General features: G+C 54.4%; 1 protein-coding gene across 1 annotated transcript; it reads right to left on the reverse strand.

The window, feature by feature from the left end:
* Positions 1-3457: 3457 nt before the first annotated feature.
* RAB8A (RAB8A, member RAS oncogene family) lies at positions 3458-22922 on the reverse strand. Its single transcript, XM_059696362.1, has 8 exons — positions 22729-22922; positions 18110-18170; positions 16300-16360; positions 12981-13058; positions 11472-11561; positions 10827-10892; positions 9100-9150; positions 3458-4830 (listed from the first exon to the last, which is right to left on the reverse strand). Exons 1-8 carry the CDS (start codon positions 22850-22852, stop codon positions 4738-4740), a joined length of 624 nt encoding a protein of 207 aa, XP_059552345.1. The 5' UTR covers positions 22853-22922; the 3' UTR covers positions 3458-4737.
* Positions 22923-24186: the final 1264 nt, after the last annotated feature.

The raw sequence follows: 24186 nt of genomic DNA on the forward strand, positions 1-24186 counted from the left end.
TGGGGTGCAGAAAGAATGCATTAGGTAGAGGGAGCCGCACAAAGAGCCTGAGGCAGGATGAAGCCTGGGTAGTCTGAGTCTCACTGTGCACACAGGGCCACATTTTGACTTTTGTAAAAAAACAAAACAAAACAAAAAACAAACAAAAAACTAAACTAAAAAAACCCCAGCCCTGAATGATGTGGCTAAATGGTTAGAGTGTCGGCCCATGTACCAAAGGGTCATAGGTTCACTTCCTCATTAAAAGCACGTGCCTGGGCCCTGGCTGGTTTGGCTCAGTGGATAGAGTGTCGGCCTGCGGACTGAAGGGTCCTGGGTTCGATTCCGGTCAAGGGCATGTACCTTGGTTGCAGGCACATCCCCAGTGGGGGTTGTGCAGGAGCCGCTGATGGATGTTTCTCTCTTATCGATGTTTCTGACTCTCTATCCCCTCTCCCTTCCTCTCTGTAAAAAATCAATAATATATATATATATAAAGCACGTGCCTGGGTTGCAGGTTCATTCCAGCCTGTTCCCCCGCCCCCGCAACCCCTTAGGGCACCTATGGGAGGCAACCAATTGATGTGTCTCTGTCACATCAATGTTTCTTTCTCTCTCTCTCTCTCTCCCTCTCCCTCTCCCCTCTCCCTTCCACTATCTCTAAAAATCAATGGAAAAATATCCTTGAGCTCAGCTGGAATTGCTCAGTGGTTGAGTGTCGACCTATGAACCAGGAGGTCATGGTTTGATTCCTGGTCAGGGCACATGTCCGGATTGCAGGCTTGATCCCCAGTGTGGGGCGTGCAGGAGGCAGCCAATCAATGATTCTCTCTCATCATTGTTGTTTCTATCTCTCTCTCCTTTTCCCTTCCTCTCTAAAATCAATAAAAATGTATTTAAAAAAAAATCCTTGGGTGAGGATTAACAACAACAAAAAACCCCAAACCATTTGAAATTATATTTTATTACAGCATTGGCATCATTATTAAATATTCATTATTATTGTATTAATTTTTTACTGATTTAAAAAAACTAAAACTACACACATAGTGGGCCCTGAGTATGAGAACCTGTTCTTAACGAATCAGCCAGCCCCAGATATATGCTGGCTGCACCCCCTTTCCTGTCCTGGGACACGGGCTAAACCACTTCCTGCTTTCAGGCAGAAATGGCCCAGATCCTCATGGCTGAGCTGGAGGGACGGGGGACAGGGTCCCCGGGGGCCTATCGCCCTGGCCCAGCTGGTTTAGATAGCCTCATTGCAGGCTCAAGCTGGGAGCCCTGACCACTCCCTGCTCTGTGGGGGAGGGGGTTGCCCGCAGTCTGCGGTTTAACAGCCCCAAGCAGCAAACACCAGGAACCCATTTCTCACTCACCCACTGTGTGGCCTTGGGTGAGTTGCTCAACCTCTCTGGTCTGCTTCTTCATCTGTGAAGTCACATGACCCTAGCGCTCCTCAGATAGAAGAGACAACCTTCAGGTAGGCAGCAGGGGGCTCAGTTGACAGTAATGATACCAGGACTCTTCCCTGTGACTTAATCTGCTGCCTTTGTGTGTGGCTGGGGGAGATGCAGGCTTAGGCTCCAGACCTCCCAGGCTGGGCAACTCACTCCACCACTCTGATTCTTCATGCCCTCCACAGCCCAGTGAGCCGGCTCCTAGCCTCAGTGATGAGGGGAGGGGATCAGAAGTGCCCGGTGCCCCTTGTTAGAAAGCCTGGCCATTGGGGTATCATTTGCATGGCGTTCAGTCTACAGGAACGTGGGGCCTTATCAGTCCACCTCCAGCCCGGCCCCCTGAGGCCCCATCAGAGGACTGCAGCCTGAGTCCCCCAGCCTGCTTGGTGGATGTGGTCTCCCACAAACCAACATCCTCCCCTGAGAATCCCCCCCCCCCACCCACCCAGCCCTCAGTGACCACTGGAAACTGAATGGACAAGTGGTCCCCAGAGGGCCTTCTGGAAGGGGGCCAGCAGGGAGGTCGGGGCTGGGACTCCGAAGCCCCTTCCCCTCAACCCCAGGTCTGGACTTCCCACCGGCAGCCCCAGCTGGTGATTGGGATTGCTGTGGCTCGTGTGGGGTGGGTGGCCCTCCGGGGAAGTGACCATCATGCCACTTTGCCACGGATGTCAGGGGTAGGCAAGTCAGGCTCGCGGAGCTTCCATGGTGGGGGTTGGGGGGACAAGTTGGCCATGAGAGGTGAATTCCCATGATGATGAGGCAGGAGGAGGGAGGCTGTCCTGGATGGGCAGGACCTGCACAGTGGGCTGTGCAGATGTCAGAGGACTGCCAGGCCAAGGGTGCAGTGGGTGCGAAGGCACCAGGGCAGTGGCGAACACGGGGTGAAGCAGGAGTAAGGCACCCGGGCTGGGGTGAGGTGAGCCGGGGAGGAGGGCAGAGGAACGGGAAGAGGTGGGCAGGGCCACGGCATGCAGGAGCTGGTGGTCCATGGTGCACTGTGAGTTATACAGGGCCTGGAGCTCAGACTGGTGTCTGGGCTGGATGCACACAGTAGGAGTCACTGGCCCGTCCAAAGGCTGGCCGTTGGCTGGCATTCAGGAACTTGGCGGGTCAAGTTCCCTGTGCTGAAATAAAGCCTTCCCGGCACGAAGAGCGGCTCACAACCATGCCTAAACGTTTGCACCATGTGGTTTATGCTGAACGCCGCTTGCTCTCCAGGCTGCTGCGGTGCTGGAACACGCCTCGCAGTGGAGGTGCCTCCAGGACCAGCCCCAGTAGAACCCTGGGTGCTGAGTCTCCAAGGAGCGCCCTGGCAGCTAACACTTCACAGCTGTCACAGCTCGGCGGTGGCAACGCGCGAGCCCACACCGGGAGGACGCCTGGAAGCTTGTGCCTGGTTTCCTCTGGCCACGGCTCCACGCGCCTCTTCCTGAGCCCATTTTCCTGTGCCCTTTGGCTGTAATACATTAGCTATACGCTGAGTCCCAGGGAACCAGTGACCTGGGTGGTCTTGGGGACCCCAACAGAGAAGAAACCCACTGGGGCCAGTCTAAAGAGGCAAATGGTGGCCATGTGCCAGAAGCCAGGGGAAGCAGGACTGCAGGGGTGGGGGAGGAGGATGCTCCCAGGTGAGAAAGGGGTCCCAGAGCTGAGTGTGCAACTTGGCAGATGGATGCCAACAGAGACCAGACGCGAGGACCTGGTGACATTAGGGGCTAATGTTGACAAGCAGGTTCAGCATGGGACGTGGAAACCCACGTGGGGCAGAGAACAGGGTCTCCTGTTTTTCTATGGGGTGGGGGTAGGAAGCTTTATTTTCCACGTCAGCCTTTGGATAATGGTGTCGTCTCAGAGCCTGGGGAACACACCACCTCTACTTTGATCCTGTCCAGACCCGAGGCCCCTGCTGGCCTGGGCTGTGTTTTAAATAACAGGTCTCTGCGAACCTACCAGCCAACGCCTGGCCGCATCTGTCTACCCACAGAGAACTGTGGATATAAAGTCTGAGAACTTTAAAATGAGCTTTAACTTGTTTCCCTTAAGTGTGTTTATTGATGTAAACAGCATGTTAAGAGATTCCAGGAACAGACTATGGCTGGTACATTGGTTTTAATTCAAAAAAGACATTTCGACGCCAGTGGCTTGGGTAGACAGCAGCTTGGGGTGAAGTGTAAGAAAAAGAAATATAAAGGCTCCCTCGTGACACCCCTCGGACCTGGTGACCTGGTCTCAAATGCACCCTCTATGGGAAGGCAGAGCTGTCAAAACAGAACCAATGACAGCAGTTAAAAACCATCCCCGAAAGCTCTGTGGCCAGTCTGTTGCCTGGGACGCTGCATGCTCTCGGCCACATCCAATCACAGATGCATGCGTGTCCCTGGTCACCTGGGTCTGCCGCTGGAAATCAAAGATGGAATCACTTGATGGCACTACAGATCTGGAAAAATAAAAATCTCAGCTGGAAAGAACATCCGATTCAGAGACTGTGGGAGTGGGGGCTGTCTGGGGGCCGAGAGGCCAACGCCTTAATTGCGGGTGATCAGTGTGTGGTTGCATTTTTGGGGTCACCCGTAGGATGCATGGTGTCCCCTCGGTGATCAGACAGGGACTGCCGAGGCCCACTGACCATGCCCGAGGCCTGACTGGATTACAGGCCAAAACCTGGCTGTGGACAGGCGAGGCCCCTCCCCCCTCCTTCCTTCCGAACGCTTACACAGGATTTCCTTAATTTGTGCTTCCCTTTGGTTTGAGAGTCAAAAAGAAGAGGGAGGGGAGAAAAAGAAACATAACGGTTTTTGTCACTTGTCCAAAACTGAGAGAAAAGGTGACCGTGGGAGTCAGACGTGTCGGCGATGCCTCCTGGGCCTGATGGGTCACCGCCCTGCGGGGGGAAGCTCAGCACTCCTGGAACCATCGCTGGCTTTGGGAGCCTTGCTTCTGCGCGAGGAGACGCAGACTGGCTTCGCAGTGGAATTTTCGTGGCCCCAGAGATGGAGGCCCACCATATTGGTCAAGGTTGCTGGTCATGTCATGTCCATCTTTCTCTCCAGATACACGATGCATGGGCCAGTTCGGTGGACATCACAGGGAAAATAGCAAATTCTTAACTTATTCCATCTCCAAAGTTGAAAAAGATCAGAGTTACTAAAATAAACAATTTCTCAATTGTGTTCTGGTGGCCCTGGGCCCGGTGGCCGTGGCAGGGGCATTGGAGGGGGGGCCCCAGCTGAGTGAGGGGCTCACTCAGGACAGGCACAGTCAGCTCGGCTGAACAAGGCTCAGAGTAAGGCGGCGTTCCTCACAGAAGAACACATCGAAAAAAGCTGGTCTTTTTCTGCTGGTCCGGTGTGATTTTGACTCCCTGGTTGCTCCCTTGGGGGCTGTTGCCTTCCTGAAGTCACAAGAAGTTTTCTGAGGTTATGACTGGGCATAAGCACTATGTCTCTTAACCAGCCAGCCACCTAACCAAGGAACCATCTAATCACCCAACTGCAAGTCAACCCATCCCCTCCCATCCACCATCATCCATCCATCCATCCATCGATCCATCGATCCATCCATCCATCCATCCATCCATCCATCCCCTTCCATTCAACCATCCAACTGCAAGTCTATCCATCACCCATCTACCCAATCATCCATCACCTTCAACGATTAATGGATTCATCCCCTTCCAACCAATCATACATCCATCTGTCCACCCTCTTTCCTCCTTCCCCTTCAAACTAACCATCCACCTGTCTATTCTCTTCCTTCTTTCCACTCATTCCCTTCTTATAAATCATACATCTGTCCATTCCCTTCCTTCCTTCCTTCCATCCATCCATCCATCCATCCATCCAATTATCGCTTCCAACTGACAATTCATCTTACACAAACCCAGAGATAATTTTTCTATTACCCACCAACCCTTCCAACCATCATTCATTCTTTCTATTTATTCATTCACCCCTTCCCCTTCATCCCCTCAATACCTTTCCATTTATTCTCCCATCTCACTCTTTTCCCTACTTCCTTCTCTCCATTCATCCACCCTTCCCTCCTTCTTTCTACCCCGACTAGTGAGGCAGTCAAGGGGCAGCCAAATGTCCCTTGGAATTTGGGCGTTAGGGGTGCTGAATTCAAGGTCCCGATTCCACTCACACCTGGATGGTCTCCATGTCTCTGTGCTAAGGCTCTGACTTACCACTTCTCCCCTGGTCCACCTTCCATTCTGCTGTGGGTGGTCTAAAGCAGAAACCTTAACCTTGCCCACTCAAGCCTTACTGAACACACCAGTCCCCACACTGCTTTCAGAGGACTGCCCCTCTGTCAAACTGTCACCCAGCATCCAGAGCCTCTGCCAGCTCTGGGAATGTAAATCTTATTTTCTCCCAGGTCACCATGTTTGGAAAGGGTCAGTCCCCTTTTCTTTGACAAATTCTTTCTCATCTTTCAGCTCTTAGGTAAAAAAAGACCCTGAATTTACTTAACAATAACTCTCGAATGCCTATGCTGTGTCAGGAGCTTTTGTGGGTACTGGGCATGCAGTGGTGAAGAAGAACCCCCTGCCTTGGGAAGCTCACACTGGGGCGGGAATTATGTGGTAACAAAAAAGCAGTGATTTCCCACCACGGTGAGGAATGAGAGCAAAGGCAGGGCAAGAGGTGGAGGTGTGCTTTGATGGTGAGACCTCATAAACTAAGGCAGTCCGGGTGTGTGGTCAGCCAAGTAACGGCCCCCAATGATGTCTGCACCCTGATCCCTGGAACATATGCGTATGGCACCTGCTGTGGCAAGAGGGACTTTGCAGATGTGACTAAGGCGAGATGGGGAGAGCATGCTGGATCACCGGGTGAGCCCTATCTAATCCTGTGAATCCTCAAAGGCAGAGAAACCTTCTCAGCTGGGGTCCAAGAAAGAGAGGTGATGGCAGCAGGGCCCAAGCTGGCGGAAGTGGTTCTAAGGCTGGGGATGCAGTGCCCTCTAAAAGCTGACAGGCACGAAAATGGATTCTCCCCTGGAGCCTCCAGAAATGAATTCGGCCCCGCTGACACTGTGCTCTGAGCCTGGTGAGACGCATTTCAGAATCCTGACCTCCAGGACATTAAGATAATGAATGTGTGCGGTGCAAGCTGGAAAGTGTGTTACGAGAACTTGTTAGGGCAGCCCTAGGAAACTGATGGGGCGGAGAGAGGCACCTCAGGTGGAAGGGAAGGAAACCCGAATAAACACGGGTGCTTCAAGAACAAGAAAAGGCCAGCATGGCTGGAGCACAGGGGGTGACACAGAAACAGTAGGTGACAAGGTGAAGCAGGTGGCAGCAGCCAGTGCATGACGCCCAGGTGGCCTGGCACGGTGTGTGGAGTCTGCTGTCAGTGCAGTGGGAAGCACTGGGTTGTGCTGAGAGGGAAAATGCCAGAGGTCTGGGCGTGGGGTGGGCACCAGCAGAGCCCGCCCTTCTGTGACACTTTCTTTTTTTTTTTTTTAAATATATTTTATTGATTTTTTACAGAGAGGAAGGGAGAGAGGTAGAGAGCTAGAAACATCGATGAGAGAGAAACATCAATCAGCTGCCTCCTGCACATCTCCTACTGGGGATGTGCCCGCAACCCAGGTACATGCCCTTGACCGGAATCGAACCTGGGACCTTTCAGTCCGCAGGCTGACGCTCTATCCACTGAGCCAAACCGGTTTCGGCAGACACTTTCAAGAGAGAAGAAAGGGTGGGCAGAGCTGGCTGTCAGTGATGAGAAAGATAAACATGAACTGTACTGGTAAGATAAGCAAGTCCTGGGGAATCTAATGAAGAGCCTGTCATCAGAGTCAACAATAGTATAAACTTCAAAGTTGCTAGGAGTCTAGGCCTTAAATGTTCTCAAGACAAAAAAGGAAGAATTATGTGACTGTGATAGGAGTCAGCTAACGCTACCATGGTAATCATATTGCAACATATTAATGTATCATGCTAACACTGTACACCTCAAACTTACACAATGTTGTATATCAGATATATTTCAATTTAAAAAAAGACACATATAAAATAGTATGGGGCTGCAATGCTAAATACAAACAGAAAGATGGTAGGAAATGGGTGATTTGCAATTCTGTTAAAAAAAGAAAGAAAGAGAGAAATCGCAAGGATTATGGCTGTGTACCAGTGCTTCGTGATCTGAGCCTTAATAAACACGGCACATTCTGGAGGCAATCAACAGGCCAGTATCAAAAACACGGGCCAAGTGTCACTGTGATGCTCAACGTAACTGCAGTGGGCAAAACTGAGTCAGAAGGATCGTTAAGAATCAAAAATTTACCATTACACTCAAGAGAAAAGCAAGTCTGTTGTAAGGAAATTTCTGTAAGAAAAGTACACTGTGCCTGGCTGGCATGGCTCAGTGGTTGAGTGTCGACCTATGAACCAGGTTTGATTCCCGGTCAGGGCACATGTCTGGGTTATGGGCTTGATCCCCAGTGTGGGGTGTGCAGGAGGCAGACAATCAATGATTCTCTCTCATCATTGATGTTTCTCTCTCTCTTCCTCTCTGAAATCAATAAATATATATATGTATAAAAGAATAGAAAAATAAAAGTACACTGGTTTACATAGACTGTTTCCCATTTTGGCCAAAGAGCTGCTATTAAATCCATCTTGTGCCTCACGATTTAATTCATGGTATCTTAGAATTATAAAAATACATTTTTTAAAAATATATTTTATTGAATTTTACAGAGAGGAAGGGAGAGGAATAGAGAGTTAGAAACATCCATGAGAGAGAAACATCGATCAGCTGCCTCCTGTACACCCCCTACTGGGGATGTGCATGCAACCAAGGTACATGCCCTTGACTGGAATCGAACCCGGGACCCTTCAGTCCGCAGGTCAACGCTCTATCTACTGAGCCAAACCGGTCAAGGCAATACATTTGTTTTTAAATGAGGTGTGACCTACTTGAATGGCATTTTGTGCTCTGTGTGCACTCTGTGTAATGAGACCTAATGAGCCACAGGTAGAGTGCTGGAGAGTGTCACTGGCTGGAAGAGTGGCCACTGAATGAGGCTCCCAGGCAACACTCACAACAGCATTTAGGCGCTGAACATGCCCGAAGTACAGCCGAGATTTCAGACTCGACCAAGAAAGTATAATTATGCTGAGTATTAAGGACCATGAAATGCTTGTGTGGCGAGCAAAAAAGCCAGAAATAAATGAAAGGGTGGATAAGAGGGATTCAAGTAGGACCTCCTGGAGGCCTCAGAGCCCTGGACCTACTACTAAAGGTCATAGAGCCATCACAACCTGCACAACTTGGGGCTGGCGGGGGAAAACGCTATCAACCTGCCGGACACGCCGGGACGGGTGCTGCTGGGGCTGTCCTCTGCAGCGTGGGCTGGGAGGGGCCGTGTGTCCCTTGCTGGCCAGTGCACTCAGCAGGCAGGGCCTTGTCTGCCTGGACACAGCCTGGAGCTGAGCAGCTCTGAGCCACAGAGAAAGAACAAAGCAGATGAGCATGTCTGGGAGCCGATGCCCAACCCCAACTGCTGCCTCTTCCCCCTTCCTAGCCATCCTGACTGGGTCTGGCTGGGCCCTGACGCAGGATCTGTCTGTCTGAGTCACACCACTGAGGTGGAAAACGGCAGGCTCCAATAGAGAACCATTCAGGGATGAGGAAGGACACACACTCACCAATTTTTTGTCCATTTTTGCTTTGATGTCTCTGGCGAGAGTGAAAAATGCCTGTGAAATAAGCACGTTGTTAGTACCCCAGCAGCAGGAAGCAGATGGGGGCTTGCTGGTTCCTGGGTGCCACTATGGAATGGGGGTGGTGGGACAGCGAGGGGGGGGTCTCACCTGTCCAGCCCCATCTCCTACCCCCACCCGCCAAGACCAGCACTTCCCCTGAGCCAATGACCCTGGGAGGTGAATCAGCCTCGACTGGTCAGGGAGAAAACAGGTTCAACAGGACGAAGTCCCCTGTCCCAAGGCATCTAGAGGTTAACTGGCCAATCGGGAAGGATCCAGGAGAACCCATCCGTGACTCCTGTGCTCTGCCTTCCTGCTTTGCCCCCCCCCCTTTTTTTTTTTAATATATTTTATTGATTTTTCACAGAGAGGAAGGGAGAGAGAGATAGAGAGTTAGAAACATCGATGAGAGAGAAACATCGATCAGCTGCCTCCTGCACATCTCCCACTGGGGATGTGCCCACAACCCAGGTACATGCCCTTGACCAGAATCGAACCTGGGACCTTTCAGTCCGCAGGCCGACGCTCTATCCACTGAGCCAAACCGGTTTCGGCTTGCTTTGCCCCTTTCCTAGTGGTCAGGGCAGGGCAGAGAGGAAGACAAGCAGCTCTTTGGCCGAACAAGCCTCATTTGGGTCCTTGCCCGGAAGGGCGGGGATGGGGTAAAGGGTTGTCTTCCAGGGATGGCTTGACCACAGGCTGCTGCCTCTGTTGCAGTCTCCTAGCCCTTCCCTCCCTTCCCGCGCCTGCTCTTTCGAAGAACACTTATAAACCACACGCTACCCCCGGGCCTCACAGAGACTTGGCCTCAGCACTTGCACCTAAGGGGCTACTTGTTTGGTGGGAGGAGTGGAGTCTCAGCAAACACCTATGTGATGTGGACAGTTCTGTCATGGAGGGGGGAGGGGGGTGCTGGGGACCCAAAGTGGTAGGCCTAAGGGTCTAGCGATGGTGGGGACTTCTTTGGGGAAGGGCCAGTTGGGCCAGGCCCTGATGGAAAAGGGGGTGTGAGGGAAGGGACCGTAAGCAAAGGCTTGGAGGTGGCCTGGGATGAAAACCGGCTGGTGAGGCCTGATCTTTGGGCAGCACACACAGCTGGGGCGGGCCTTCTAAGCCAGGTGTAGGGGGTTGAAGTTGGGAGTGACATGGATGGTCTGTTCTGGGAAGGTCACTGGGGTGGTGGGGTGAAGAGGAAGGTAGGTCAACTGCAAGGCTGGCGTCGCCTGTGGAGAGGAGAGGGTGGCCTGGGCCAAAGCTAGGCCAAGGCTCCCTACTTCGTTCGTCTGGGCTTGTGGCCAGGACGTCTATGTAGGTGGCGTGGCCCAGAGCATCTACCCAGGGACCCTCAGCTTCCCCATCTTTGAAACCCTCCCCATTTCCCAAGGCTCCCTAAGAGCCAGTGAGAAAATATCCTAGATGCCCAGCTGGGGCCTGCACCTGCTAACGTCTGAATATGGGGTGGGGAAGGGGCAGGGAGACAGCGGGTAATACACGGGGCCAGCTGGGCAGCTCAAGGAGCCTGGAAATGGCCCTGCCCAGGAAGCGCCTCTCGGACAGATGGCCAACAGGACAGCCCATAGCCTGTGACCAGACCCTGTGGCAGAGCCTCCTCAGAGGGTATAGACCAACCCTCAGCCTCAAGGGGCTAGCACTGTGGGCCTGGGACTCACGTTCTCCACATTGATGTTGGCCTTTGCACTGGTCTCCATGAACTTGATTCCATAGTCCAGGGCCAGCTGTGAGGGAGGGAGACATATATGCACACACGTCAGCAGCCAGGTGCACCTGACCCCCAGGAAGCACCCTAAATTGGGAACAGTGGTGAGGAGGCCCCAGATGAGCTGGGTACTGTGGACTTGCTCCCTGGGGTCACCAGTGAACAGCGGGTGGTGACTATTCACGGCAGGACCATGGTCCATTCTCTGCTCACGGTGGCCTCGACGGGTTCCCATGAGACACGATGCAGGAACGTGCACAGCACAGCCTAGGAGCCTGCACTGCTCGCAGTCTTTAGCCTGAAGCCTGGCTGGGCATGTTTTTCCCACTCTCTCTCCCCTTGGCATGTACCCCACAAGGGCGATCGACTCCTCCCCTTTTGCTCAGCAAAGTCCTGTATCCTGAGACCCCTAGTCTCGGACAAGCTGAGATGGTAGGTCATCTTATGCTCATGAAGATTCTGAGGGGTTTAGTAAGCAATCAAGGAGCGCTGGGGGGCATGAAAGGGCTGGCCTCCATGCAGAGAACCCTAAAACCCTGAGGTCCCTCTGCCCTGAGGTGCCTGACAATACTAGGCCCAAGCTGGCCACCATGCCCACCTTCTCTCCCCGTTCCTTGGAGACTTGTCTCTTGTCGTTCACATCACACTTGTTTCCAAGTATCATCTTTTCAACATCTGCAGAGGCATGCTGGGGGAGAGGACAGACAGAGGAGGTGAAAGGGGCAGTTAGACGGGCTCACAGGCCAACTTGTGGCCTGACCCCTGAAATCAGAGTGGTAGGGCCAGGATTGCTAGAACACCCTTGTGCATATGACAAGCTGAAGTTCAGAGAGGTTGAATAACTTGTCCCATGTCACACAGCCAATGCCAGGGCCAAGTCTAGGGTTCTGGCTGCTTCTCTGACCAAGTGCATGCTTTCTACCTGCTGAGGATGGCTTCTCTATGGGCTGCAATAACCAGGCTCCTGAGTGTGTCCCTAGGAATCCAGTGGGGTCTATGGGAGGTAACCCGGCTCCCCGCCCTGGCTCCTCTGCCGGGGGGCGGTGGGGGGGGGGGGGCGCAGCTGCTATCCTGAGAGCTTCTAGCCTGCTCCAGCTTACTCTCTCTGGGCTCCGGAAATGGGTCATGCCTGGGGTGGTGGCACCTGGCATTTCCTTAACTCTGTCCCACCCGCCCCTCCTCCGTGCAGTGGCCCTGCTTCCTGAAGACCCGAGGCACTGGATAGGACCTTCTTGCTGCAGCTCAGACCTGATCTCACCAAAATGCCCTGCATGGTTCCCCGCCTAACTTCCTGCCAACTGGAAGGCCCTCTCGCTTGCTGGCCAGAAACGCAGCTTCCACAAAGACCACCGTGAGCGTGGGCAGTTCCTCCTCCTCAGCCAGGCACAGCCCACTGACAGCAAATGCAGAGTTGCTGGGGGCGCGGGGGAGGGGGGGAGGCCCAGTGCAACTGCTTATAACCGTCGCATCAGCAGTGAGTGACCTTCTGCGGTGGCAGCCCAGGAGGGGAAAGTCCTCTGGCCACACCTCACCCCGAACGCCCCACCTAGTGAGTCATCAAAAGCTGCACGCGCCTCTGTCCAGGAAGGCTCTGGGGTGAGATAAGCTCTTCGGGGAGCAGAAAGGTGACGACACTGGCTTTGGAATGGGGAGCTGGGGCTGGCCACCTTCCCCTCCCTTCATGGTTCAAGGTCTCTCTTCGAGCCAGCTGTGGTCTGTGTGCTGTCGACCTGAACACGGGGAGCTCACACCAACTCGCACCCCACTCTGCTGTGACTCAAAGTCACCTGATACAGCTTCTCACCACACCCTCCAAAGACAAAGGTCAGGCCAATTCTAGAAAGCACCAAATGCTCACGGTGGCTGAGAGTACGGGTATCACTGCTTCTCATCACCAAAACCAACAGCCCAGAGGAGTCGCTCTGTGACCAGGCTAGGGCAGCGTGGTCTCTAGGGTTCACTGCCTGGGTCCCAGGCCCTGCGTGGGCGACACCGCTAGCTATGGGGCTCTGGACAGGCTCCTGGGGTGGCTCTGTGCCTAGTGATCTCACTGTAAACCAGGGGGCTCCAGGGTGAGAACAAGGTGGAAGTTTCCCTTAAGCCTTACCTCCTCAATGTTCCGAATCCAGTTCCGGATGTTGTCAAAGGACTTCTCGTTGGTGATGTCGTAGACCAGCATGATGCCCTGAGCAGGGGGAGACAGAGACGTTCCAGAAAAGCTGTGAGCTGAGGGAGACCCAGCGAGGCAGGGCAGAAGGGACCCTGACATGACACCTCTCCCTACAACTCCCTCCTCTCCATCACTGGGGTTCTTCCTCTGCTGGGCTCCAGCAACAGCCTATCCCTGGTCGCCCAGGCTCTAGTCCTGCCCCCTCAGCCACCAAGGTGACCCTTCACCCTAGACCAGATCCCACCGTACCCATGCTCACAAACAGCCTTGCTGGCTCCTCACAACAGGATAAGAACAGCCCATGTGCCCGGCAGCCCCTGAGATCCTGCTGGCCTCCCAACTTCTCATCCTGCAGCTCCCCACCCTCCACAGGTTCCACAGCCCTGTACTTCCCCCATGCCAGCCTTCACTGCGCTTGGCTTCCTCCAAATCCTCACTCATGCCCCTGCCCTGGCCCAAGTCACCTCCTGGGTTCAGCCAATGCCGCCTCCTCTGGGCGCTTCCTACGTGCCAGACACTGCAGTGGGTCTCCCTAAAGCCTCACAGGCCTGGGTCAAGTGGTCCCACTACCCTCCCTCCGCTGCAGATGGAAACCTGAGGTTGTGGGATAACAGGGCTAGGTCCCTGGCCCTGGCCCCACGAGACAGTAAAAGACACAAGTGGGTTCTGAACCCTGGGCAGCCTGATCCTGACATCGCTGTGCCTTCCAGCGACTCCACCAGAGTCGGGGCTGGCTTCCAGCACAGGCCGGGCAGCACTGAGGCCTGGTGGTTCCATAACCAATGTGTGAGTGCCTGGTACAGTCCATAGGTCCCCAAAGAGCCACAGAGTGACCTCGCCTCCACCTGAGCCCATGATTTCACCATCATGTGAAAGGCAAATATCCCTGTTAGAGGGAAAACTAAAGCACAGAGGGAAGTGCTTTGGTTTTAAGGTTTAAGCCCAGGTGGGGCTAACCCTGAAGGAGCTGTGAACCGGCTCCTGTGAGGACCTCTCTGGGCCCTCCTCAGCACCAAGCAACACTCAGGCCACCCTTGGTTGCTCCAGACCTTGAGGGGTGTCCACAGCAAACCAGCCTGCAGCGCATGGCAATCCCCCTGTGCAGCCCAGCAGCTGGGCTCAAGCTGTCCTGCTCAGGTCCAGTTTGCTCCATTCCCTCACACTACCTGCTCCCAGGGCCCAGCCCTGCATCCACAGCCTCCGGTGTGGCCAAGACCTTGTCTCTGAGGCGGCCCGAGTTTGCAGAGTAAGAAAACGATCCACATGCACTGGGTAGAAAACCTCGGGGGCGAGGGTCACCATGGAGACAGGGCAAGAAAGCCACAACACTTCCAAATCCCCACCGTGACCTTAAGGATACCCACGGCCAGGGTCATGGCCGCTCAAAATACCATCTGGGTCCATTCTGGGGTCTCCTGAGGCACTGAACAGACTGCTGACAGGAGGCCTCAGATTTTAGAGGACGTGATGTCTGCCTCCCCCCAAGGCCAGCATGAGTAGAAGATGCTGGTGGGCAGACTGAGTCGAGCATAGTAGGGGTCTCTGCTCAGAAGCTGCACTCCTGCCATCAGGGGCAGTGAGGACTTCTCACCACTTTATCCAGGGACTGGCCCCTCTAATGGCCTAGGATCCTCACTGCCATCAAAACAGGGGTATTCCAGGTCCTCCCCAAAACTCCCCTTGGGGCTCCTAGCGATCATTTTCCTGGCCCCCATCTGGGCACAGCTCCCCATAGCTGTTTGCAGGCTCATAAGCGGACACCAGACATCCAATGTTCCCATTTTCGAGACCCCATGGTCTAGTACCTCATGGACAGAGAGGATGATGGGCAGCAATGGTGGCAATGTTCCTTGCACTGTCCTGTGAGGTTTCTGCTTGGCCACATTCGGCTCTGGGGCACCTGAAATGTGGCCAGTGGGACGGTGGAGCTGGATTCCTATTTAACCGATTTAAATTCCGAGAGCCACAGGTGGCCAGTGGCTTCTGCATGGTTAGTGCAGGTCTAAGAGGACCATAAGCCATCATCTTGGAGCTGGACAGTGCCTTCCAGATGGCTCAGTCCAGCCTGGCCAGGGTGGGCTGAGGGTGTGGGAGCTGAAGAGCCTGCTAGAACCAGCCCAGCCATGTACTGTCTGCATAAACTTAAGTCAGGCGTGCAAGGGTGCCCAGCCTCAGCGTCCTCATCTGTGTAACGGGGATAGCGTGGCACCCACACTCAGGGGAGACAGGGAATTATGGCCACGACCTGGAAGGAAGGGACTACTTGAGACCACACAGCAGAAGGTCTCCCAGGGACCAGAGGGCCCCGCCCCACCAGAACACAGCAAGGTGAGGGGAAAATTAGTAAATTAATTTTAATGAGGAGAGCTAAGGTTGCAATCTTTGTGATTGAGTTTCTATTATGTTTCAAACGTTGGGTGGGACACGCTAAATACTTAATGTCTCCATTCATTTTTGCAGTCCGCCTCATTTCCTGAGCTCCCACCACATACTCAGCACAGTCCCAGGCACAGGGCATATGGCAATGACCATGAAAAGGCAGGGTGTGGTAGGATCTTGAAATGGAGAGATGGCCACGTATCCTCCCTGTTTGGGACATAGTCCTATTCTCTGTTCCGCTTTTCAAGTAAGGAGATGGAACTCAGAGGGTGACCCAGGGTGCTGAGCCAGGTCCTGGGGGTCTGTGTCTGCTCCTGCTGACCCCTGAGCGCCCCATGTGTACATACTTCACACATGCATGCCCTGCTCAGAGCCCTCTTAGGTCTCCCCCCGCATCTAGTGCAAGCCTGGCCCGGAGAAGGCGCTCAGCAGAAATATTTGAGGGATGAGCCAGTCTTCTGATCACGTCACCCTGCCTCAGCCGCAGCCAAGAGCCCAGAACAAGTCAGCTCCTGGACCATCTTCAAGTTTCCAGTAGCAAATTCCATAGAGACCAGCACGGGCCGAGCGAACGCTCCTAGGTGTTGGGACATGCCCCCTCCGATTTCACTGACTTCACCTGGAAGAACCGGCTTCCTGTGTCTTCCTTCGTTCCCAGAGAATTAGGTTTCCTTAAAGCCTGCATTGTCTCTGAAGCCAGAAGGGAAGTACGGATATGGGGGAGGGGCACACAGCCTTTTCCTAAAACTAACCCAGGACCAAGGATCCCCGAGGAGCCAGATCATGGGGCCCCTCGGAAACAGCCAGGTTTTGGTATCCAAGCAGTGACTTTCCCTTTTACTTAAACAAGCAAACACACAAACACACCAATCCGTACCATTGCGCCCCTATAGTAAGCTGTTGTGATCGTCCGAAACCGTTCCTGGCCAGCTGTGTCCCTAAAGACGAGAAGGAGAAGGGATATCAGCGACACTGTCACAGTGAGAACGAGGGGCATTTAACGGGGATGGGTGCCTGGCTTTCTCACGGGTTAACTCTGGTTCACTGTCCTGCAGTGGGCAGTGCCCCTCCTGCCCCCGATTCTTACAGAGAAGGAACTCTGCCTCAGACAGGTTAGGAACCTGCTGATGTGTCCCAGCTGGGGACACAACACGGCCACCTCTGCTTCCTGGGAATCCACCCTGGAGTTCCTGTCCCAGAAGAGCCATGGTTGGATGTTGTTATTTGTGCAAATCTGGGACCACAAGTGTGGAAGGGGCTGGTCATGTGGGAGGGGTGACCTCAGTGGGGACTCAGGAGGCACTTTCATACCGTCTCGGTGGAGGCCAGGGAGACAGTCCTTCCTCACCGACAGGCCTGTGCCCAGCCCAGCTCCTGGCATTAACAGATCAGTGCAGAACCAGGGCCATGTCTTTTGTCTCTGGACCCAGGGTTCCTCCTACAACTCTGTACCCCCTCAACCCCCAATCTCAGGAGGGATCCGCATGCCTAGTCATGTGGGGCTAAGCTCACTTTCTGATGCCAATAGGGGTGACATCTGTGATTAGTCATTTTATTCTCAACCATGGCCTAGTCTGGAAGTTTTACGAAGTCACTAAGCTCACTGGGATTGCTAAGAGCAGAAGCAAGAAGACAAGAGGAAAGGAAAGTGAAACTCTGCTTGCTGATACAGTGTCACTTTGGACTTGGGCACCAAGGCTGCTGGGGAACACAAGCTGGCAGTGGAGGAACTTGTGTGGCTTACAAAGTGACAACTTACAAGGTGGCCAGAGCTGACAGACCAGGAGCTCTGTAGGGTGGGCAAGGCTTTAGGCCTCATCCCTCTGGTTCTGAAATCAGATTCAGAGGTGAATACCACTGAGGTTGAGAGGGACTATGAAGCAAGCTGGGGTGATGCTCATGCACTGAGATTTGAGGACAGGAGGGATCACGCTGTGGGGGGAGGGGTCGCCTTATAGCCTATCTCATGGCACTCCCTCCCACCCAAAGGCGCTCTCATGGACCGAAGGGATGGTGCCACCCTACAAAAAATTACTTTTCTTTATTTTGGTCAGGGCTCGTGCTTCCCCCCAAGTGATGTGGCTGCAAGGCAGGGCTCTCCTACATCTAAGCATCTGAGCTCAGCCCGAGCTCCCAGAGCCGTGGGCTGCAGACCAGCATCAGCGCCAGGGACTCACACTTCTCTAATTTTATGTGGCATATAAGCCAGCCCCAGGTGAGGCCTGGCCTCAGCTTATTTTTGGTTCTGGGGTTTCAGATCTGCCTGTTAGGAAATGAGGCCTGGGTTGCCCTGGGAAAGAAAAGAGGAAGCGACGTAGGCCTGGCTCGGTGAGCTGACAGGCTCAGAAGGAAATGCCGGCCAGGGTATTTTGTCCTCCTGGCAGCTTCTGCCACTGCCAGGCACAGAGGGCTCTCTCCAAGCTCAATGAGAGCAGGCCACCCTGAAGCCCAGACCCAGGCTGTGCCACATGGAAACAGCGAGCTAATGGGGGCTTGTAGCTGTGTCCCCAGAAGGTGCTGACATAGACTTTGGCCCCAGCAGCCAGCACAGGACAGTTCATGAAGCTTCTGAAGAAAGTATCTAGGCTGGGCACAAAGAGACGTAGGCCGTGGTCACAGTAGTGGGAGAGGACACCAGGAGCTTCTGCTCGAAGTGTTCTCTGGGTGAAGAAGGTAATGACTCTTACCATATCTGTAGTTTAATTCTCTTGCCATCGAGCTCTATGGTCCTAATTTTAAAGTCAATTCCTGAAAGAAAAGAAAAGGGAAAAAAAAAGGCACATCACTGTCAGCCCATTTCCCAAGCTGCATCTGAGGTGGGCACCTCCCACCTGTGCAGGTAACAGCTGCCATGGCTAGTGCTGGGCACACAGGATCTTGGGACCCTCACAACTGCCTGGCAGCTGGCAAAGATGGTAGGCAAACCTAGGCAACTCAGGTGCCAACGCTTTGTTCTCTTCCCTCGGCCATCAGGCAGCCTTAAGGAGTGGGCCCAGCAGAGCCCTTTGCAGGCCAGAGACCCACACTTCCCACCACCCCGCCCCTGGGACTCCGAGCACCCAGGGCAAGAGGCCCCAACATGCCCCTGATACAGGCAGGCTCGAGCTTCTGCACATACTGTTCCTTCTCTGTGGTGGTCCCCACCCTGCCCACCTATCAGCTTGGCAAACTTCTCTCTCCTTTAAAAGCCATTTTAAGGTCACCTCCCAAGAAGCCTTCCTGACCCTGCCCTCCTCTCTCCCATCTGCCTCTCCCCCCAGGACCAGGGTGGCTTCTCAACCCCTTGGCTGCTCTCCAGGCTCCCACCATTGCTCCCTCAGTCCCTTCCCTAGCTTCTAAAAACACAAACTCAACATATCACAAGGCTAACCTCTGCTCCAAACCTTCCGGTGGGTTTACCAAGAGATAAATGGATAAACAAAATGTGCTCTATGCATATAATAGAATATTACTCAGCCATGAAAAGGAACAAAGCAATGACACGCGCTACAACATAGATAAACCTTGAAAACACCATGCTGAGTGGAAGAAGTCAGACACAAAAGGCCACACAGTGTATGATCCCATTTATATAAACTAGAGACCCGGTGCACGAAATTTGTGCAGGGGGCGGGGGTGTGTGTCCCTCAGCCTGGCCTGCACCCTCACGCAATCCGAGACATCTCTCTCACAATCCGGGACCGCTGGCTCCTAACTGCTTGCCTGCCTGTCTGCCTGATCGCCCCAACCACTCTGCCTGCCTGCCTGATCGCCCCTAACTGCCTCTGCCTCGGCCCCCGCTGCCTGGCTTCGTCCAGAAGGATGTCCGGAATGATGTCTGGAATGACGTCTGGAAGGTCGTTCGGCTGTCCAGTCTTATTAGCATATTACGCTTTTATTATTATAGATGTTTAGAACAGGCAATTCCATAGAGACAGAAAGGAGATTAGCAGATGCCAGGGGCTGTGAGAGGCATGCGGAGATGGGGTCCCATTGATAGAGGGTAGGGTGGTACTGTGACCAAGGGGTTTGGAGTCTCTTTTTGGCATAATAGAAGTGTTTTAGAGTTGATGGAGATGGTTCCACAACTCTGTGAAAGCCACTAAACTGTACACTTTCAATGGATGAGGTGTATGGTTTGCAAATTATATCTCAATAAAACTGTTACAAAAACTCAAAACACCTTCCCACACGACCTCGGCCCCAGAATAAAGTAAAACCCGCGCACCTCTCAGCACCCACAGCGCAGGCGCTCCTCTCCAGCCGCCTTGGCCACTGCCCACAGGGCTGTGTCCTAACCACCCTCAGCACACTCTAGCTAGCCTCAGGCTTTCACTCTTGCTCTTCCCTCCCTTGGAAAGGTCTTTCCTTCCACGGTCAGCTGGCTTCCTCCCTTCCCTTCACTCAGGTTCCTGCTCAAGTCACCTCCTCCGGGGAGCCTTCCTGACCTTCCTATTCTCTCTCCCCCACCTGCTTTTTCTTTTTTCCCTGACATTGTCTATCTGGTTATTTGCTCCATGAACATTAGCAGCAAAACCTGCCGACTAGAATGGCCTGTGTGAGGGGAACAGCCCAACCTAGCCTCTGCCTCTGTGAGTTTGTTCTTAATCTCTGCCTGGGAAGCCTTGAGGCTCAGGCCTGACTTGAACCCTGAGGACAATGCTAATTCCCTCCCTGCCCCCTCAGGACCTGTCCTGGGGACCACACAGAATATAAGCCTGCACTTAAATTGTGCCCGCTAGACTATAAGCTCCAAGAGAGCAGAGACTGAAAAGTTTTATGGCTGCATATCCAGTGACAGTGTGGCAGGGGCTGAACTGCCCGGTCCTGCGCACACACCCTGACTACAGACCATGTTCTAGTGCTGCTCCCTCAGATTCATTCGAGTCGTCTCTCCAGCCCCCACACGGAGGTGGGTGCCTGGCATGCAGCAGGCGTCAGGGAAAGATGACTGAATGAAAGAATGAAGAGCAGTGGCATCTATGTGATACTCCACGGTGTACACAGCACTTGCCCCGATGTCATCTGTCTCCGTGAATACATGAATGGATAGGGTCTGGAGGAGGTGGTGGGGCTGAGCCAGGCTAGGGAGAACCAATTCTGGTAGCCACAGGGCCAAGTTCACACCACAATCGATGGAGTTTATGAGAACAGGCTTTGGCAAAACATAATCTGCAGAAAATGAACAGCCACTTAATCTCTGATCTATAAAGAAAACCCAGAGGTACACACACTGCCAACAGAGAATCCCCTTTATGCATTAAGTTGCATTTCAGGACTAAGCATCCCCGTGACATCCCTTCCTAACACCCCACCCCCATCGCAGACACACGGGACCTATGAAATCAAGAAGCACCATTCAATCCGCAGAGCACCACATGGCTGTCCTATTCTTCTCCTGGGTTTTATTCACACACCAAATTTAATTAGGAAGTGTAAACTTTACAAGGCCTAAGAATTATGAGGCTGTAACTTCAAGGTCAGAATTAACTTGAACTTTCCTAGAAGGCACAGACCTGCAGGAAGGCGACACGTGCCATGAGGGAAAAACAGTGGGAGGGAAAGAGATCTGGTTGTAGTGTCTCCTCTACTCTCCTAGGCGACCTTGCCCAAATCATGGTCTCTTCTGCAAGTGGAGGCCTGTCTCCTCAGAGCCCTAAGTGCCAGCCTGGATTTTCTGGTTCAAGAATCAGAAATCAAATAAAAAACACACCCCTAAACTGATCTCACTAGCGCTTGGGCTGAACAGGAGGTGTCTGATACTGGGGAACTGAGGTCTGAGTTGAGAGCGACCCACAGCTTGCCAGGTGTTAACATCACTTCCCGATTGATGGGGGCACAAGGGTTATACCAAAGTTGGACCTTGGAGTGGGAGAGGGGAAGGAATCAGAAACACTTGTGCCCCGGGGAAGAATGCTGTCCACCAGGCTATGGGGACAATCTCCTCTTCGCGGTCCAGTTCTGATCCTCCACCACCCAGGGCACGAAGCAAGGCTGAGAGCATCCCGCCGACACAGGGCTCAGACAGGTGAGGTGATTGTTCCCGAATGAACAACAGCTGGAAATCAGGCACGAAGATTTCCTCCCCTTTGCACCTGGCACCTCGTTTTGCAAAGTGCAGCTCCTGGAGCAGGGCACTCAGCAGCGCATTGTGGGGTTCAAGCGATAACCTGATTGGGTTGAAGTCACCCAGGTGCAAGGCAGAGCCGGTTTTCTCCGTTCAGAAACAATTCCTGGGCTTGGCAACCGTCCCTCCCCGTCCCCACTGCAGAGCAAGGCTGCACAGACCAGTGCTACTCCCAGGTCACAGCTTGTCACGCGGGCAATAGCTGCTTTATGGTGTGGGGAGAAGTCCGCTCCACGTTTGTGGCTGTCAGAACCGAAGAGCAACAAGTCAATTCCGTTCAGCCACAGTGTGGGCTGGCCTTGCAGGAAACGCTATTCTGCAAAGTGACAACCGGTGTCCTGGGCCCCGCGATAGGGAAGTCAGACTGCCTGTGGCAGCAGCTGATTTTGGTTTCTCACTGAAGCTTTTATCTGGCATCTCTTTGGGGATGACAGGTCCCAGAGAAGGCAGCTGTCACTTGCCATTGCTGTGACCCGTAAGTGGGAGAGAAGGCAGGGCAGAGAAAGGCTCTGAGCTCCCACTCTACAGGGGTAAGAGCAGAAGCGATCTGGGTTAGAGTTCTGGCTCCAAGGTGGATCAGCTGTGCCTGTCTTGTGCTCTCACTCTCTGGGATGCCTGAGACTTGAGTTTTGGGGTCAGACACACATGGATTCAAATGCCATCTCTGCCACCTGCAGACTCTGACCTTGGGCGAGTCCCACACCGCCCTGCGCCTCAAATCCCTCATCTGTGAGATGGGCTCATAACAGACCTACCACAGAGGATTGCAGGATGTGATAATGAACATGCAGCGCCTGGCACACAGTAAATTCTTAATAAGGTTAGATGTCACGGGCCTTTCCCTTATGCCTCAATTTCGCTTCTGCAAGACGGGAACCCCGAAGAACAGCTTCCAAGACCGCTGTGCGGACCGAACGAGATGACGGGCGCCGAGACCCTAGCCCAGGACATATATTCCCCGAGAAGCAGGCTGAGGGTTGGGGACTCAGTCTTCGCATCTGCAAAATGGGCACCTGGTCCCCTTCGTGGCCCAGGAACCCCCGGACGGCGGCAGAGGCGACTGCTCTTCTCCCCTCCGAACCCCTCGACCCTCTCAGATCCCTGTGTCCGTCCGGCCCCGCCGCTCCCTCAGCCCGAGCCTCCCAGGGGCGCGCCCAACCCAGGCCTCCGGCGACCCCGGCCGCTCCCCTGCCCCACTACCTATGGTGGAGATGAAAGTGGAGTTGAAGGCGTCCTCGGAGAAGCGGAACAGGACACAGGTCTTCCCCACCCCCGAGTCCCCGATCAGCAGAAGCTTGAACAGGTAATCGTAGGTCTTCGCCATATTACACTCTCTCCCCGACGGGAAGTGCGGCAAGCGCCTCGCCACTGGCCGCTGTTCCCGTCCATCAATGCCCAGTTCGCCTCCCATTGGCTCCCAGCCTTTGGCGCGTCACCGCAGTCTACGCCCGCCCCTGCGCCCCGCCCGTCGCGGGGAGAACTGGGGAAGGGGCGAGCGGGGCGCGGAGCCGGAAGCGGCCCAAGAACGCCTCTCATTGGCCGGCGCTCAAGACAGGGCGGGTTGCGATTGGTCAGCGGTGAGGAGTCTAGGGGCTTCAAAAGAAGACCAGGACAAGGGGCGTGGTCTCTCGTGTCCCGGCTTTCTTTCCCGGACTCTATGGAGGCCCCGCCTTGCCCCCGAGGAAGGCGGGGAGCGCGCTGGGATCAGCGCCAACGGCTCCTCGCCCCCGCAGCCCGGGGAGGGGAGCTTGCGCACGCGCGCCAGGGAAACCGTTAGGTGCCAGCAGAGGGCGCACGCGCATAGGGTCTCTGGCTCCCGCCTTCTCGGCCCGCGCAGGCTCAGTAGGCGCCGGGAAGAGCGCGGGAAGGCGCGGTGCCTTCGGTGGTGTCGGCTGGAGGCCTCCGCTCGGGCAGGGCAGTACGCAGGCCAGGGGAATCCGAAGAGGAAAGGAGAGTAGGGGGGCTGGTCACAGTGGAAATGAGCCAATCCCCCTTATTTCCACCCCGTCCCCCCGCCCCCAGGTAGACTCCGGGACCTAGGCGCTGGTCAGGGGACCGACTTAAAGCTACCCAGGCCTTCACCAGCTGAGCTCGCGGGCACAATTCAGGATGGCCCTCGGACCTAATTAGAGGTTGTCCAGGGCATTCTCTGCCTTCAGTGTTACCCTGTGTTAGAGTCACCGAAGGAGGGACGCACGAGGCCGAAAGGAGTGAAGAATTATACATTTACTAGAGGCCCGGTGCAGAGGTGGGGTCCGGCAGGCCCTGCCCCCTGGTCGAACTCCCAGTTGAGGGGGCGACTTGCCCATTCGCCTTTTATTTTATAGGATAGGCTGAGGTCACCTGGATGCCCAGACGGGCTGAGCCCCAAATGGCACCGGCACCCAAAGACGGGGAGTCGGCGGTTCCCAGAGGACTCTGGGCGGAGAGGTCCCTGTGCAGGTGCGGATTCGGAAGCTCCGGAGGGCAGAGAATGGTCTCAGCAAGTGGAGTGTCCGCTGTGACGCGGCCTGAGTGTCGGTTGGGGGGTGGGGGGGCGGGTATCGATCCGATTCTTTGATGAGACCCAACACCCTGGAGCTTCCCTGCCCTCAGTCAGCCCTCTGGAGAGCGAGAAGCACAGTCAGACTTTGGGAACGCTGGTTTGTGCCGGCCCGT

This window comes from Myotis daubentonii, chromosome 5, assembly GCF_963259705.1.
Source record: "Myotis daubentonii chromosome 5, mMyoDau2.1, whole genome shotgun sequence".
Classification (NCBI taxonomy): Eukaryota; Metazoa; Chordata; class Mammalia; order Chiroptera; family Vespertilionidae; genus Myotis; species Myotis daubentonii.